The 17,610-nt window shown below is 48.3% G+C and overlaps 1 protein-coding gene across 1 annotated transcript; it reads left to right on the plus strand.

The window, feature by feature from the left end:
- The first annotated feature begins 12,102 nt into the window (after positions 1-12,102).
- PCBD1 (pterin-4 alpha-carbinolamine dehydratase 1) lies at positions 12,103-17,114 on the plus strand. Its single transcript, XM_043477012.1, has 4 exons — positions 12,103-12,254; positions 14,813-14,944; positions 15,685-15,765; positions 16,542-17,114. Exons 1-4 carry the CDS (start codon positions 12,252-12,254, stop codon positions 16,638-16,640), a joined length of 315 nt encoding a protein of 104 aa, XP_043332947.1. The 5' UTR covers positions 12,103-12,251; the 3' UTR covers positions 16,641-17,114.
- The last annotated feature ends 496 nt before the right edge of the window (positions 17,115-17,610 follow it).

Here is a 17,610-nt window from a genome sequence, read left to right on the forward strand (position 1 = left end):
AGGGACAGAAGCAGGCGCTGAGAACTGGGAGAGCCTTCTGTTCCCAGCCCAGCCCTGCCCTAACTGGCTGGGTGGCCGGGCTAGACGCCCCTCCCAGAGCTTTAGCGCTCATAGCCCCGTGCCCTTCCTGCCTGCCTCCTGGGCACGCCCGTGGAGGAGCTAATTAGTGGTTGGTCTGCAGAGGCAAAGCCCCACATAAACAAATGCAGAGGGTTATTAGCCCTTGGAGCCGGAGAGGAAGACCAGCGAGGAGCTGCCTCTGTGCTGACAGGGCTAGTTTCCCTCCCTGAGTTTAGGGCTGCATTACTTTTGTTAGCAGACAGCATGATTATTGGATGTTGTTAATCTGTTACTTTTATGGACGGCCTTTCTTCCAAGGATCTTAAAGCTCTTCTGCATTTAGTTTCCCCTTGTTGCCAGGAGGTCAATACCACAGCAAGAAGAAACAGTGATCGGCATGTTTTCATGCGGCACACAGAGGTTAGGCTACTTGCCCGGGGCCACACAGCAAATCATCAACGAAGATGAAGCCAGTATTCACAGTCTTCTGAGACCCAGGAGGGGACATGTTCTAGACACTCACTGATTCTCGTGGCCTCTCTCTTACCAGCTCAGAGTAGGCCCACCCCTTATATTTGTCTAGTGTTCTCTTTAGGATTTGATCCCCTTTGATCAAGGCAGGGCTGGTAGAATTATTACCATTGAGCAGGTGAAGACATGGAGGCTCAGAGAAGTGAAGTGACTTACACAAGATCACACAGCAATGATTCAGGGAAAGAACCTGAATTCAGGTCTGTGGACTCCCCTGGCTCTACCCTTGGCAGCAGTTGCCCACATCCACCCCAAAGCTGGGAGGATCCAGGGGGAGCACTGAGGAGGGCCCAATACCTAGAGGAGAGAAGAAGGACTGTCTGCTAGTCCTTCCTGCAGGAGAGGGGGAGGATCTTAGTCTGAAGCAGCCAGAGTGGCCTTCTCCCTCCCTTGGCCTATAGGAGCTTCTGGAGGAAGACAGTGAGGAGGAACAGGGCGGCCCAGACCAGGGGGAGATCCTCAGTGTCCTGGTGACAAGGTAGGTGGCTCCCTTCCCTGTGCCCTATTCCACAATTGTTAGATGAGGATGGGGCTGGGCTAGGTGAGCCCTAAAGTCTCCCAGGTTCTAAAGATCCAGAGGTTTCTAAGAGCCCCAGGTCTGCCAACAGTCTCCAGCCCAGCAGAGCCCCACCAGGATCCTTAGTGGAGGGCAAGCCTGCCCAGCCCCTCCCATGTCTGGGTGACCCACTGCAAAGGGTAGAACACAGGCAATAAGGCAGACCTGGGCCCTGGCACACAATGATCTTTGGCAAGTCCCTCACCTCTGGTCATCTATCTCTTTACCTACTGAACAGATAAGGGAGCACCCTAACGTCTCTGCCCTGGGGCAGCCATGACAGAGGCTCCCGGGGAAGCAGACTTGACAATTTGGGCTGGTTTAGGTGTACAGGCGTCTGATTCAGGCATCGATAAACAAGGACTGCCTGGCCTCCCCGGGCCACTGGGCCACAGAGAGACATCAATTAGGCTATGTTCATCTTCCTTCAAGCCACTGGTTCCAGAGCACCAGCCCATGCCTGGCTCCCCAATCTGTAATCTGAGGCAGGAGAGAGATCTGTGTGCCCTTTGCCCCTGGCAACACGTCCTGATGGCTGCTGTCTGGGAGGCAGGATGCTCCCTTGAGGAACAGATGCCTAAGAGAACTGTCCAGCCCTCTGTCACCCACCATGATAACAGACAGGGGATTCTGCGGGGTGGAGGTGGGGAGGAAAGTATGGGGGAAGAGTGATCTGTTCCTAAAGAGATGTTACAAGGTCAACCAAAAGGGACTGTGGCAGCACCAGGGTTGACTAAGTCGGCCCCGTCTAAGTTGGATTCTGAGAGGTGCCTGCAGTGTGGTGCCCCTCCAACTCATATGGAGAACGGGCGGCCAATCCACTTGGAAACTGATGGGCATTGGCCTTCCCCAAGGGAGGGAGGGCTGGGCCTTGAGTGGACAGGACCTGAGCAGGACCTGGAGGACCTTTCCTCCAGGAGAGGAAAGAAAGGGAAGGGAAGGCAGAGCTGGTTGGTGTGTTGCTTGCACAGGTTAGTAAAGGGGACCTTGGCCCACACCACTATCTCCACTCATCACAGTGCACTCACAGGTTCTCCCAGGCAACAAAGCAGGAATCGGGAGACCAGACAGCTCCCTGCCTCACCCCTCGCATCTAGGAGGCATCAGGGTCTGTGGATGCCACTCTGTCACACCCTTGCCCCCAGCCTTCCTCCAGGTTCTGTGGCCCTGTGACTCCAGAGGCCATGCTGGCCGCAGTCAGAAGCCAGGGCTTCAGGGACAAGTTAGCCTGAGTTTGAATCTGAACTTCTTCGACTTCGTAGCTATGTCTCTCTGGGCAGTTCAATCTCTCGAGCCATGTTCTCCTCATCTATAAACCCGGAGATAACAAGCCCTCCTTCACAGGGCATTCATGAGGATTAATGTGACAGGATGTGTAGTGTCTGGTTCCAACCTCCATGGCTCCGCCTTAGTCAAGGTCAGGTCACCATAGCTTTGCTTCCAGACCTTCGTGAATGTCTCCTGGCTGATGCCCCAACGCCGGCCCCAGTCCCCTCTACTTCCTTCTCCATGTGCTGCCAGGACAAGCTTCCTGAAATGCTCATCTGATCCTGGCCATTCCTGGGCTGGATATTGGATGAAATCAAAGAATGACTATTAACTTTGTTCAGATGTGAACATGGTAGTGCAATTGTGTTTTCTTAAAGCATCCCTAACTTTTAAGCATATAGCCCAAAATAGATGTATAAGAAATGACATGTGATTCGCTTCCAAGTAATCTGAGGGTGGGAGGAATGGGTAGGGCTAGAGCAGACACAAGCTTGGCAGATTGTTCATTGTTGATCTGGGTAGAGGTCATTGTCTTAGCTCCCTGCTTTTGTGTGTGTTTGAAATTTTCTATAATAAAAAGCTTTTCTTTTTTAAATGTGGAGGGAGAAAGAATGAAAAAGTGAAAGAATGTGATCATTGTTGGCAAGCACGTGGGGGGGTTCATTATATGATGCACTCTGGTATATATTTGAAAATTTTCGTAATGAAAACTTCGGAATTTTTTAAAGGAAATTCTGATGGGTCCTCCCTGTTGCCCCAGGATAGAGCTTCTTAGCACAACTCTGGGACCCTCCATGAGCTGTGCACACAGCCCCACCATACCTCACAGTTTCTGGCACCCCTGCTCCAGGGCCTGGGGCAATAGTCAGCAACCAGACACTGGTATTCCTGCCATGCCTCATGTATCTGTCCCCTTGGGATGGTGTGTCTTACCAATCCTGGCACCCAAGAGGGCAACTTCTTGTCTTGGTTCAGCTCAAGAATTTCCTCCTCTAGGAAGCTGGTTCTACTTCTCCGGCTTCTACCCTGGAGGAACTGACCACAGCTACCTTGCAGGCCCCACAATAGACGTGGCCTGGGACACAGGCTGCAAATGGTGGGGGTTTGTCTTAGTATCTTCAGAGCCAGCACAAAGCTTGAGGCTCAGTAAGTGTCCACTGAGTATTGAAAAGTCTCACCTACCTTAGGACTTCACCTGGCTGCTTAAATCCCAGAGAATGGATACCATTTCCTGAGGTCATCCTGCCCCCTGTTGTTGGAAAGGAGCATTGCAGGGATGCCTGGAAGCAAAACGATCCCCTCCCCACCACCTTCAGCCTCCTGCTTCCCCCTCCCTCTCATCACTGAGCAGAGCTCTGAACTAGGTTCTAGGAGGGAAGCCCACCACAGAAATGTGCAGAGCCTGTCACCATCAGCCTCTCCCAACCCCCCTCCAGGCCCAGCTCTGACTGGGATCCCGAGGGCAGCCTTGTTGAAGACTCACCTAAGGACTAGGCTACACCTGGCCTCAGGCCACCTGACAATTGCTCAGGCCACCCTCTCCACCTGGAGGGCCCACACCCCTTACCCTGCCTCCCACACTCACACACACACACCCCGTTTCTAAGCCTGGCCAACTCCTAGTGAGTCTTCGAGGCATGCAGTGAACATCGCTTCTTTGTAGACAATTCACCATCACCCATAAGAGGAGTTATTCCATGTCACTCTACGGCAGCCCAGCCACATCCCTCTATGACAGCACTTGTCATCTGCGTTAGCCATGTGACCATCTCCATCTCTAGACCAGAGGGTCCTTGCAAAAAGACCCTGGGTCTCAGCATGGCAGAGACTCATTAAGAACAGCACTTGTGTGTTTGGCTTCTACCCTTATTGTCAAAAATTCCTTTCTCTTCTTAAGAAGCAAGATTGACCTCTTTTCTGGATGACAGGTCTTGACCCCTTATAAAAGAAATTAGGACTTTCTAATGTCTAGTCCTTAGTATCCAGTATGGTAGCCATTGGTCACATGCGGCCTTTAGAGAGCTGGACGTGTCTGACAAAGCCCTCACCCGTCACCAAGAACTCCCACTCAGATGGCTGGAACTGTCCCAGGGTGGAGTGGGCTTAAGGAAGTGAGTAGCCTGTGTCTGGAGGCATTCAGCACACCCCAGGCTGAAAACACTCATCCTGAAAACCAGCGGCACTTCCAAAAGTGCCCGGGACCCCTGCTTGCTCCTAACCTGTCTCTCATGCCTCATTTTATTCAATAACATTTACCAAGTGCCCGTCTGAAGCAGGTGCTCAGCTGAGCCTGGGATGTGATGGCAAAACCCAGCTATCCCCTGGGGGACAGAACTGCTGCCCCCGCCACGCCCACTGGAGAGCCCTAAGGGGACCACGCAGAGGAGGCGCCCCCAGAGTGTATACCGCCCTTCCAGTCATTTGGGGTGGAGAGTTTCTGCCACATTCTAAGTTCCTTTGAGAACAGTTTAATTGACACTGCCCGAGTCCCAAGAGTGTGACACGCTGATACCTGCAGCCGTCACCTCAATATCTCCTTCCCACCTTTCCGGCACTTGGCACAGTGCTTGGTATGTGGGAATCAAACATGCACAGGGAAGAGGCAAAGGAGGGAGGGGAACTTGCCCTTGGTTATCAGGCAACTGGGGAGACAGTGTATGAAGAGGCACATAGCAACCAGAATTATGGGCCTGGGAAAACTCAGAATTGGACGGGCTCTAAGGCCATCTGCTAGAGAGCCCTGCTCTCACAGCCATCCCCACTGCAGCCCTACGGGGTCAGCGCGTTCACCTACTGCCATCCGGGTACCCGGGGCCTTCTGCTCTTGAGGAAGGCCCATCCCAAGTGGGACAGCCATGGTTCGTTCAAAGTTCTTCTAATCCGCAGGAAAAATACTAGAACTAAATAGAGAGTTCATCAGCATGGCTGGAGACAAGATAGCATCAACATTCACACCTCTCCTATAAACCCAGCAACAGCCATTTAGAAATGTGATGAGAAAAGTATCCCATGCACAATGGCTAACCCAGACTATAAAATGCCTAAGAATAAACTTAATGAGAAATGTCCAGGTCCTATATGAGAAACACGATAAAACTTTACTGAAGGACATAAAGAAGCCCTAAATAAATGGAGTGATATATCACACTCCAGGATAGGAAGACTCAGTAATACAAAGATGTCAATTCTTCCCAAATTAAATCTATAAATTCAATGCATTCCCAATCAGAATCCTAAAGGGGTTTTATAGAACTTGACAAGCTGATTTTAAAGCTCATCTGAAAGAGTAAACAAGCAAGAAAAGCCAAGAACATTGTGAGAAACAATAAAAATTAGATGAGATTTGACCTATGAGATATCAAAACACACTATAAAACTGGAGTAATTAAAACAGGGCGGAGTGCGGGATCAAAGGAGCAGAACAAACAATCCAAGAACCGAGCCACAGGGATCATAGAAATTTAGCATAATGCAAAGGTAGCAGTCAGATCAGTGGGGAGAAGATGGACCAGTTAATGCATTTTTAAAGTAGCATGCGATGATTGTTTATCCTCTTGAGAAATAAAGTAATAAGTTGTTATTGTTTCACATGATGCCCCAAAGTAAATTCCAGAGAGAATAACAATCTAAACACTTTTTACCAACTGTCAAAGTACTAAAAAGGCAGTAAAGACAAACATTTGTTAGGACTGAAAAAAGTCCTTTTGAAGCAAGGCATGAAACCCGGAAACTCTAAAGGAAAAGTCAGGAGGATCTGACTAAAAATTTTGCATTTTTCTGTTGCTGAACTAAAAAGCAAGTAGGATTCAGAGAAAATAATTGCATATGTGATAAATGATGGGTTGTGGCTATTTAGTCACTCAGTCGTGTGTGACTCTCTTGCGACCCCGTGGACTGTAGCTTGCCAGGCTCCTCTGTCCATAGGATTTCCCAGGCAAGGTTACTAGAGTGGGTTGCCATTTCCTTCTCTAGGGGATCTTCCCAACCCAGGGATCCAAATGTCTCCTGCATTGGCAGGCAGATTCTTTACCACTGAGCCACTGGGAAGCCCAAATAAGGGGTTATCATTTCTTGTTGACTTGACAAGAAAAGGATAATCTTGAATTAAGAAAAAAAGGAGCCAGCAGGCAGGTTAGTGGAGAGGGAAGAAAGTCAGGAACGTGTGTGGCAGGCAGTGACCAGGGCAGCCCCAAGGGCATAGGGACTGATAGCGCTGGGGACCCCAGAGGCTGCTTACACTAGAACGGGGCAAGCATCCGGATATTCACACGCTGAGCCCCACCCTCATTTGTTGTTGGGGGGTGGGTGTATCAATGTCTCTCACTTTGCGAACAGAGTGCCTTCTACATGCAGAGAATGTCCTCAGGTAGAGAGTGAGGCAGAAAGGCATGTTTCAGTCCTAACAAATGCTTGTCTTTACTGCCTTTTTAGTACTTTATTTTCACTTTATTTCTCAAGAGGATAAACAATAACTATTGCTAATAGAAATTCCTTCACAAAATACCTCCATCACCTGCTCTGCGGACGCACCCAGCATTGTGAGGTGATGTAAAGACAGGGCCAGAAGTGGCGATAGGAATGCATCCCACAGCCCCTAGCAGAGACACTGTGGGTAATGGAAGAGAAACAAGGCCCTGTGTGTACAAAAACAGCATCTAATCTCTGTAAATTTCTTTCAATCACCGGATGTGTGATATTTGTAAGCAGATCATTTATTTTTCTTTTTTTTTTTTTAATTTTCAGTGTGGCTTCTGTCACTTAGCATGCTTTTGAGAGTCATGCATGTTGTTGCATGGGTTGGCAGTTTGTTCCTTTATATTGCTGAGTAGTATTCCAATGTATGAATGGACCATATTTGTTTACTCATTCATCTGTTGATGGGCATTTGGATTGTTTCCAAACAGAGCTGCTCTACACATTTGCATATAGGGGTTTTGTGTGTGTGTGTGTGTGTGTGTGTGTGTGTGTGTGTGGACCTGTTTTCATTTTTCTTGGCATGGGATTGCTGACTTAAAAGTTTATGTTTAACCTCATAAGAAACTGTGAAATTGTTTTCCAAAGGGCTGAACCATTTTGTTTATTCACCAGCAACACATGAGAGTTTCAGTGACCTCACATTTTTGTCAGCACATGGGATTATCAGATGGCATCCTTTTCTTGATGAAGGTTAAGGAAGAGAGGGAGAAAGCTGGCTTAAAACTCAACATTCAAAAAATGAAGATCATGGCATCCAGTCCCATCACTTCACGGCAAATAGATGGGGAAACAATGGAAACAGTGACAGACTTTATTTTCTTGGGCTCCAAAATCACTGTGGACAGTGACAGCAGCCATGAAATTAAAAGACGCTTGCTCCTTGGAAGAAAAGCAATGCCCAACCTAGGCAGCATATTGAAAAGCAGGGACATTACTTTGCCTACAAAAGTCCGAAGACATTACTTTGTCTACAAAAGTCAAAGCTGTGTTTTTTCCAATAGTCGTGTATGGATGTGAGAGCTGGACAATAAAAAAGGCTGAGCAGTGAAGAATTGATGCCATAGAACTGTGGTGCTGGAAAAGACTCTTGAGTCTCTTGGACAGCAAGAGATCAAACCAGTCAGTCCTAAAGGAAATCAGTCCTGAATATTCATTGGAAGAACTTGTGCTGAAGCTGAAGCTCCAATACTTTGGCCACCTGATGGGAAGAGCTGACCCTGATGCTGGGAAAGACTGAAGGCAGGAGGGGAAGGGGACAATGGAGGATGAGATGGTTGGATGGCATCACTGACTCGATGGACATGAGTCTGAGCAAGCTCCGGGAGATGGTGAAGGACAGGGAAGCCTGGTGTGCTGCAGTCCTTGGGGTCACAAAGAGTCAGACACGACTGAGGGACTGAACAACAACTTTTTTTTCCTAGTTCTAAGAGGCGCTTAGTGGGATTTCACTGTGGTACCAACTGGCATGTCCCTAATGATCTCACAGGAAGAAGGTGTCTCTCCACATACCCCCCACATTCTTGCCCTTCTCCCGGTGGTACACTACTAGACCCAGGTTCATGGTAGGGGCTGGGCTCTCTGTTGCCTTGGATGCTGGAGCTTTCTCAGTGTTCCTGCCCATCCCTGCCCCACCCCTGCTCCTGTGGCGGCCAGACTGACACGTCTGTGGCTGCACTTGTGTGTGAGTTTCCTGCTTCTCCCCAGAGGTAGCTGACCTCTGGTGGTACTAGCATAGGATCCTGTAGCCCAAAACTGTTTCTTGCCCCTCCCCAAGGGCAGAGAGGTTTTTTTTTTTCCCTCCTACAGGAAATGAAGCCAACAATGCATCTTTATCTGGGTCCCAGGAGTGACAGGATTTGTTGGCCTTCTGCTAGTGATTTAACGGCTTTTGCTCCTTTAAGACAAGGGTCTGGAAAAGACTGCACTTTGGCACTTTTCCCACAGCAGCAGCCTATCCGCTGCTCATCTGGGGAGGAGGGAGGGTGGGCAGGGGCGGGGGATATCTACTCCCATCTCTTGCCCTTCCTCCACTCTTTTCTGAGCACTCAGTGGAGGTCCATAAATAAAAGCTGTTCATGTATGCAAACTCTCCCTGTGTCTCAGGGCCCCAGCTGTTCAAGATTGCATGCCAGCACACAACTGGCTTCCAACAACATGTTAACATTTTATATTTCTTCTTACCCACTTTTATGGAGACTGTGTGTCTTACCCCTCCCTCCTCATGCCTGGCATGGTTGAACCCCTCTGTGCATCCTGCTTCCCATGGTTGCCCTGTGACCTCAACTCCCCAGCATGCTGAAGAAAAGTGATGACTTTGTATCATCTCCAGGCCTTTCTCATCCTTAGTGTGGGAGCAACACTCTTTCCGGCTGACTACACCCTAGGAAGTCTAAATTCTGTCTTTGAAACCTCTCTTCCATCTTCTACCCACCAGTGTTCCCAAGCTGATGCTACCTGTTTGAAGTTGGTCTTAACACTCCACTTTCAGGGACCAATTTTTATTCAGGAATCTATTTGTCCTGTTATCTATTGCTGCCTAACAAATGACCTCAAAATTTGGTGGCTTAAAAATGTCCTACTTTTCTCTGAGTTGCCTGGTTTTTTGTTGGTCAGTGTTCTTGCTTGGGGTCTCCCATATGATTGCAGTCAGGTGTCTGCTGGAAGGACCAGGCAGCCGACAAGTCTCACTTCTGTGACTAGTGGTTGATGATCAAAAGTCATAAGGCAAGAATCTGGGAGTCAAGTTTCGCTGGAGGGCCATCTTTGTAGACTAGCTGGGTCAGTGGTAAAGAATCCACCTGCCAAGCAGGAGATGCAGGTTCGATCCCTGGGTCAGAAAGATCCCAGAAAGGAAATGGCAACCCATTCCAGCATTCTTGCCTGGGAAATCCCATGGACAGGGGACTTGGTGGGTTACAGTCCATGGAGTCACAAAGAGTTAGACACAACTTAGTGACTAAAAATAGCATCTTGCTTAACTGCATACAAAAAGGGATCTTTCATACTTTGGTCTTAAATTTATCTAACTATAAAATTAACAGAAGGAAAAGGGACAATATTTTTGTGACAGTGATTTGTCAAGTAAATCTTCAAAAGCATAAAGGTATAAGTAGAGGAAAAAATATAAATCTCATTACACCAAAACATAGGATTTCTGCCAACAAAGAACATCGTGGAAAAAGTTAGTGTACAAATGGCTGAATGGGAGGAGATATTTGCAGTATCTAAAACTAACAATGTTGAGATATAAAGTCCTGACAACCAACTTAAAAAAAAAAAAACTATAAATTCTAAAAAAAATGAAAACCGAGACTATAAAATATGGAAGAAAAATAGGAGAAAAGTCTTTGTGACCTTGGATTAGACAAAGATTTCTTAGTTACAACATCAAAATACCAACCCAGAAAAGAAACATTTGATAAATTGGATTTTGTCAAAATTAACATTTGCTCTTTGAAAAGCATTGTGAGAATGCAAACAAAATATATGCAAATCAAAAATATTTGATAAAGGGCTTGTATGCAGAATGAAGAATTCTCAAAACCCAATACAAAAACAAACTCGATTTTTGCTGCTTTTGTTGTTGTAGTTACTGGACAGGCAATTTGAACAGGCAATTCACCAAAGATGGGTCATTGGCAAATAAACACATGAAAATGAAACCATTTGGTCTTGTTTCTGGGGGTTCCAAAGATCTCCTGTAACACAGTTCTTCATGTCTCGGCACAGAAAGAACTCAGTGAGAGGCAAAGTGACAGATAAGAAGTGATTTATCAGAATAAATAATGTGAGGCTTACAAGCAAGTGGGCGAGAGGATGCCATTCCCCAGAAGTTAGTGTGCTACAGTTTTATAATCAAAGGAAAAGACGGAAGGAGAAGAAGAACTTGTCTTTCTTGAGTAGACATCATGCTTCCATCATCAGGTCCTCCTCCAGGTTGGGTAGGGAGTTTTCTTGTCCCTTCATGGTTAAGTTAGGTTCACAAATGATTGGTGTGTTTTTTTTTTTTTTTTAAATCTGTGCAGAGAGCATGTCTAGGGATCATTAACTTACTGAGTTCCCTGGGCAGGATGTGGGTCTCAAGCCACCATTGTTTCATTGTTTGGGGGCATATCTCATGCTTCTGTTGCATGGTTTTGCTGCTAAGTAAGCCTACTTGGTTTTGTGGTTAAGCAAACCTGCTCTCCTGAGTAATCATTAACTTACAGGGGTCTCCTATACTTTTTTCTACTTACAATCCCTTTGTGGGATTAACTATTTAATCACCTACTCTATCCCTTTACTCTGTCCCTATCAAAAAGGTATTTAACATCATTAGTCATTAAGGAAACGCAAAACCACAGTGAGATACCACTGCATACCAATTAGAATGGCTAAAATTAAAAAGACTGACACAGCAAATTTTTGTGCACCTGGGAAAGTGCAGAGGAACTTGAAGTCTCAGACACTACTGATGGGGATGTAAAATAATCTGACCACTTTGAAAAGCAGTTTGATAGTTTTCCTAACAAGTTACAAGCATATACCCCTGCATATGAAAGAAAAACGAGAGCATATATGCATGCAAAAGTTTACAGCAGCTTTACCTCTAATAGTAAAAAACTGGAAACAACCCAAACGTCCGACAAATTGTAGCATTTCCCAAATGTCCAACAAACTGTAATATTTCCAACACAATATAACACTATTAAATAACTTCTACTCAGCCATAAAAAGAAACTATTGATATATGCAAAAGCATAGGTGAACCTCAAAGTAATTATGCTGAGTGAAAGAAGGCAGATATAAAGAATGGAAAGTTATGTCCATTCACATAGCATTCACATAGAAAATGCAATCTTATCTATAGGGAAACAGGTCAGGGGTTATTTGATCTAGGAGGAGGCATTCTAGGGGTTATGGCTATGTTCATGATCTTCATCGCGGTGATGCATACTACGTGGTGATGCATGGTTGCACAGATGCATACTACGTCAAAACGCATCGAAGTGTACTCTTGAAATATGCGCAGCTTATTGTGGGGGTCAATTTCTCAATGAGGTGTTTGTAGGAAAGAAAAAGTAATCTCGCGCCCAGAGTCACATAGTAGGAAGCGGCACCGCGCGATGCAAATACTGAAGTCAGTGTTTGGAGCCCGGGTCCTTAACGCCCTCAGCTCCCTGTAACGTTGCCTGCGTGGAAAGTGCTGGAAGGGAACCTCAGCTGTGGTTAATGATTACCGGTGGGCGGCTCCTTCTCGGCCGCGCTCCCGCCTCGGGGCGGCCCGAGCGTGGCCCCGCCCTACGCCTTCCCAGAGCGCCCGGCGTCGCGCTAGGGGGCTCCCTGCCACCTGCTGCTGCTGCCCGCCTCCGCGTCCGGCATGGTAAGGGGGCTCACGCGCTGCCACCGTCCGGGCTGCGGGTTAGGAGGGGACGCGCGGGAGGGAAGGAGGAGGGCCCGGGGCCCGCGCCCAGGCCAGAGGACCGCGCTAGGCGTGCGGGGGAGCCTCCCTCCCAGGCCTTAGCGAAGCAGCCGCGCGCCGGGCTGGGAGAGTCGGGGTCTCGGTCCCGCCTCCGCCCTACCCGCAGCGGTGCCGCCGGGGACACTGAGGCCGAGAGGCGGGCGGTGGCAGGTTCCGTGACAGCCAGGAGGGAGCCCAGGCCAGAGCCCGCTCAGGGCCCCGGTGCCTCGGGCAGGGAGTGGGGCGGTGAGACGGGGATGGGGCGTGGCGGCATAGTGGCCCCGCAGACCTAGCCCCCTTGGTGGCGCGGCCTTGTCGTATATTGGGGGCTGGCGGGGTGCAGTGGCGGGGAGACCGATGCCTGTGGGGGTGTACAGAGGAAGGCCGGCTGAATTTCCCGTGTGCCTCTGCCTGCCGCTTTGCTGCCCTTTTCGCTTGCACTTCTGGGCACGGGGTCTAACTGAGCCCCCTCTGCCGAGCCCGGACCTCAGGGCCACCCTCTGGCGCCTAGTTTGAGGCCTGTGCCCAGCAGTGGGGACGTGATTGCTCAGGGTCACACGCCCTCCAGGCTGAGCTTTCTGGGAGGAGGGCGTCAGGCCCTGTGCTCAGCTATAGAGATGAAGGTGAACCTGCAGGGCAGCAAGAAGGGAAGCTTCTAGACCCAGACCTTTACTAAACAGCAAAAACGTTAGGCTCCAAAGCATTAGGAGCAGGTGGGACTGTGGTGACACCTGGGAGGGCACTTTGAAGACCTTGGCTTGAACATAGGGGAGGTGGTAGGTGAGCTGATTGAGAGGTACACTGAGGCTGCAGGCCGTGGGTAATCAGTAACCCCTCTGCACACCCCCAGAGGCCCAGGCCAAGTCCAGGCCTGACTTGGGATTTACTAAGCAAACACTGCCCCTGCTGCCTCTCTGAGCCCAGATCTCGGAGCGGTTTGTCAGTTCAGCCCCAGGCTGTGAGATGTGGGGGATTCCAGAAGACTCTAAAGAGAAAGGGGAGCCTCCTAGGAGCCCGCTAGTACCCATGCACTCTTTCAGAGTCAGTGTACTAGGTGGTAGCTTCTGATGCCTTAGCTGCCATCTGGTCATCTGGTTGCCTGGATACATAGGCCAGGCTTATCAGCCACTGAGATGGGGCCAGGTTCTGGAAGAGAGACTGGGTTGAATGGTGATGCAGATCTCAACTGTCCTTGCTGATCTTCCAGAGCCTAGAAGAGGAGACGGATCCATCCAGATCTGTCCAGAGAGGGCCCACGCTTTTCAGGAGGGAGAAAACTGTTGAATTACCAGAACCCTGCAATGATTTTTCAATTCGAATCCACACCTGAAGGTCTGTCATAGACCTGCTTGCCCCAGGAAGTCCCCTTTTAAAAATGCAGATAATATCCCCTTAATACCAATGGAGTTACGTGTCTCCTGGCTCCCCTTGCTGATTCCTAAAGTGGCAGTTCTTAGACTTTTTACCCATCAAGCCAGGAGAAATGAGTACCCCCAGGCCACCTGGCTTCCAGTTTGCAGGCTGCCTTATCAAAACTGAATTAACCTCCCTCATATTCTTTTCCCAGACCTAACTAACTCACTTTTAATTTACTCAACAGTGTCCATCTTTGGGTAGTTCTACTTCACAGGCCTAAATTCTAGGATCCCTTAAGTTCCGCCACCTGGATCTTTTTAAGAGGCTGGAGAACTCACCTTTCCTTTCTTCTGTTTTCTAAGAGAAGGTTCCACTCATGGCCTGAGTGGTGCTAGTTTGGGCTGCCCCGGGGACATTTTGCACAATAGGAAAATAGGCTGAGGCACTGCACTGGCCATTTGCCCTTGGCCAAGTTACTTCTGCTTTGGGCCTGAGCTCTGGCTCAAGCTGACAGAATAGAAAAGAAGGTGGAAATAAACATAGGCCTGGCAGCGGGGAACCAGAGGCTGTGTAGGAATGAGGTGGGGTACCCACTGGGAGGTAGTGCCAATGGCTAAGAGTCTCCTGGAACATGTTTTAAGTGCTAGTTCCTTTGCAGTCCCCAGGGATGTGGACCCATCTTGAGAATGATTCCTGTGCTTTCACTGACTGGGGAGAGTGGAGGGCGATCATTTCCCTTCTCCAGGCCTCAGTTTCCTCTTCAGTACACGGTAACAGTAGGGGCTTGATTTGCTTTGATTTATTCTCTCATGAATGAGACCTGATATGTAAATGGAGGGGTGCCCTCTGAACGCTCTGAGGACAGGCGCAGGGAGGAACGTTCCTCTGCCCCGGTGATTGGCATTACACCTCAGGACTGTCTGTTCTCTAAGAACCTATCAGTGCCCGAGCCAGGCCCCTCCTCCCAGGCTGTTGTGTTAGACGAGCTGCCCTTTGACTGTGTCACCACAGCCACCTGTGGAAGCTGGCTAAATTTCCCTGAAGGTCCAGGGCCCTCTTTTTTTGTCCTGTTTAAAGAAAAAAAAAAAAAGTGCCCTTGAGCTTCTGTGTTTTCCCTCTCCTAGGCTGGCAAAGCACACAGGCTGAGTGCTGAGGAAAGGGACCAGCTGCTGCCAAACCTGCGGGCCGTGGGGTGGAACGAGCTGGAAGGCCGGGATGCCATCTTCAAGCAGTTCCATTTCAAAGACTTCAATCGGGTATGGCACTGGGGTGGGACACAGTTCCTGAGACCAGGGCTGACGGGGTCACACTCCAGAACGTGTTCCCTCCCTTAGAGTCCTGTTAGCCAAGACTCTCAAGATGCTGTGCTAATCCGGTTTAGCTGTCTTCATCCAGTTTAGTTGGAGATAGGTCCTGGGCTGTCTCCGTTTTGTGTCTGTTAGTCGCTCAGTCGTGTCTGACTCTGCGACCCCATGTACTATAGCCTGCCGGTCTCCTCTGTCCGTGGAATTCTCCAGGCAGGAATACTGACTGGGTTACCATGCCCTTCTCCAGGGGATTTTCCTGACCCAGGAATCGAACCTGAGTCCCCTGCATTGTAAGCAGATTCTTTAGCCACCAGGGAGGTCTCCATGCCTGGAACTTTTAGAAACAGTCCTTAGTCTCCTTAGAAAAGGAGACAGTTCAAGTGGGAAACAGGTGACTATTTGAAGACATTTTAGTAGATAACCTAAAGATTGGCCAAGATGCAAAACCTCTTTGGGATTTCCACCTTCTTAGTGGTCCTGGTGATATGACTTTCTACTGCAGAAGGGCCACCTCAAACTCCAGCCTCAGAACTAGTGGCAGGGTACTAGGAGGAATGCTTAAACCTAGAAAGGTCACCTTATAGGGATCGAGGCCATCCTCTTCCTTCTGGGCCTCACACTGACCATAAAAGGGAGTCCAGCCGTCCTTTCTCTCAGAATACTAACCTGGGTCTCACTTCATTAAACAGGCTTTTGGCTTCATGACAAGAGTGGCCCTGCAGGCTGAGAAATTGGACCACCATCCTGAATGGTTCAATGTGTATAACAAGGTGAGTGATGCATGCCTGGAACTCCAGCTCACTCTGAAGGCCTCTCCCTTGGACTTCCCTATGGGCCCTCCTCACTGACATAGTATCAGCTCCTGTTCCTTTCATCTCCTTCCTAGAATCGACATAAACAGCCCCTGGAAAATATTCAGTCTCACTGCAGATTAAAAAACAAATGCAAACTAGAACACTAGTGAGATAATGTGTGGTTAAAGTAGACATTAAGGAGGCAAATCCCAAGGAAGGAAAAGCTGTGGGAACCAGGCATATTCATTGTTAATAGCTCTCAAGGGCTGAAATTTTTCTTGAGATATGGAAAAATGAAAAAGCAATAATCTTGAACTAAGAATACCCAGGCACACCAGAAAGGTCAGCCTGTCTACTAAATGAACGGAAACAGTCATTAAATGCCTGCCATGCGCCAAGCGCTATGCTGGACTCTTTCTAAAAACATTAAGGTTGGAAGAGACAATCTATAAATGGACAGTGTTTAGGAGTTGAAATTGTCTGGAGTCTTGTCTTTAGCTTTTAGGTTGCTCTTGATATTTGGATCTTTCTTTTTTATCCTGTGCTGTAGTCGCCACTGTTTATGGAGATGGACTAGAAGACAGCTTGCCCTGTTAAGGACTGGTCAAGAAGGCAGCCCCGGGAGAGCCAGTTACTCTTGAGTGCCTAGTTACTCTTCATAGTATGCTTGAGCCCAGGAGCTGGTGATTCCCTCCTGCTCGCAGGTTCTGCTGGTGGAATCAGCTGGCCTGGAATCTCTGGTTTTGTTTCAGGTCCACATCACCCTGAGCACTCACGAGTGTGCGGGCCTTTCAGAACGGGACATAAACCTGGCCAGCTTCATCGAGCAAGTAGCAGTGTCCATGACATAGACCCTGCCCTTCTCTCAGTTCTTCCGGGGAAGGGTGGGGGCACTGAACTGGGGATCCAGAGAGGAAACTGGGGGAGCACCAAGATGCTACTATAGTCAAAACCGCCAAGTCGACCCTGCTGCCTCCATTTAGGGCCAAGTCCTTGCTGTTGGAAGGAGAGGCCAACATCACTGCTAAGACCAGTAACTTAGACCGGTTTTACCCCACATCACTTTCATCTTCCTTGAGGCTTTGTGATGTGTACACTGATTTGAATAAGCTCTTCTTTCATTACAACTCTCCAGAAAAAATGACTTTATTTCCAAGCTGTGTCTTATTCCTTTTCTAATTTACTTCCCAAAAAGCTGTGATAAAAGCTGTGTCTAAGATAAACATAGTCTTATGTTAGAAGCTAGGACCCTAGGGCCATCTTTACCCTATGTGACAAAAACTCATGCACTTTTATGCCTAAAATAAAACTGTTGTTTCACTTGGCCTCAGGCTCTAGAATCTTCTTTTTCACAAGCCAATCCAAATTGGAATCAATAGACATTTAAAGCACCTACTTTGTACAAGACAGTGTTCAGACTACTAAGGGGAAAGGGGACCAGAACACCCTAAGCTCCTATTGTCTCTGGGAATTAAGTAGAAAAATATTTAAATATTACCAGGCAGCCTGAATGAAGTTAATGTCAGATGCAAAGACAAGAAATGAGTTAATGAACATACAGTGATTCACACAGTTGAACCAGGAAGCTTCATTTGACTTGATTCTTAAGGCAGAGGTAACTGAAGGAGCATCTTGAACAAAGGTAAAGGTTAGCCAGATAGTTTTATGCATGATGGGACCTACGACTAACCTAGCCTAATCTAGACTAACCTAACCTAACTAACCTAACCTCCTTCCTGGCCTACAGCATCCAACGTGGAGATTTTTTTTTTCTTGAAGCATAGTTCTTTGGCCATATTGTTAATTTCGGGTGTAAATCAA

This window comes from Cervus canadensis, chromosome 8 (assembly GCF_019320065.1).
Source record: "Cervus canadensis isolate Bull #8, Minnesota chromosome 8, ASM1932006v1, whole genome shotgun sequence".
Taxonomy (NCBI): Eukaryota; Metazoa; Chordata; class Mammalia; order Artiodactyla; family Cervidae; genus Cervus; species Cervus canadensis.

What these genes read in the sequence shown, in the direction of transcription:
- PCBD1 (XM_043477012.1), top strand. An exon ending in ATTTCAAAGACTTCAATCGG is followed by an intron (nt 14,945 to 15,684) that starts GTATGGCACTGG and finishes TTCATTAAACAG; the next exon opens with GCTTTTGGCTTCATGACAAG. An exon ending in GGTTCAATGTGTATAACAAG is followed by an intron (nt 15,766 to 16,541) that starts GTGAGTGATGCA and finishes GTTTTGTTTCAG; the next exon opens with GTCCACATCACCCTGAGCAC.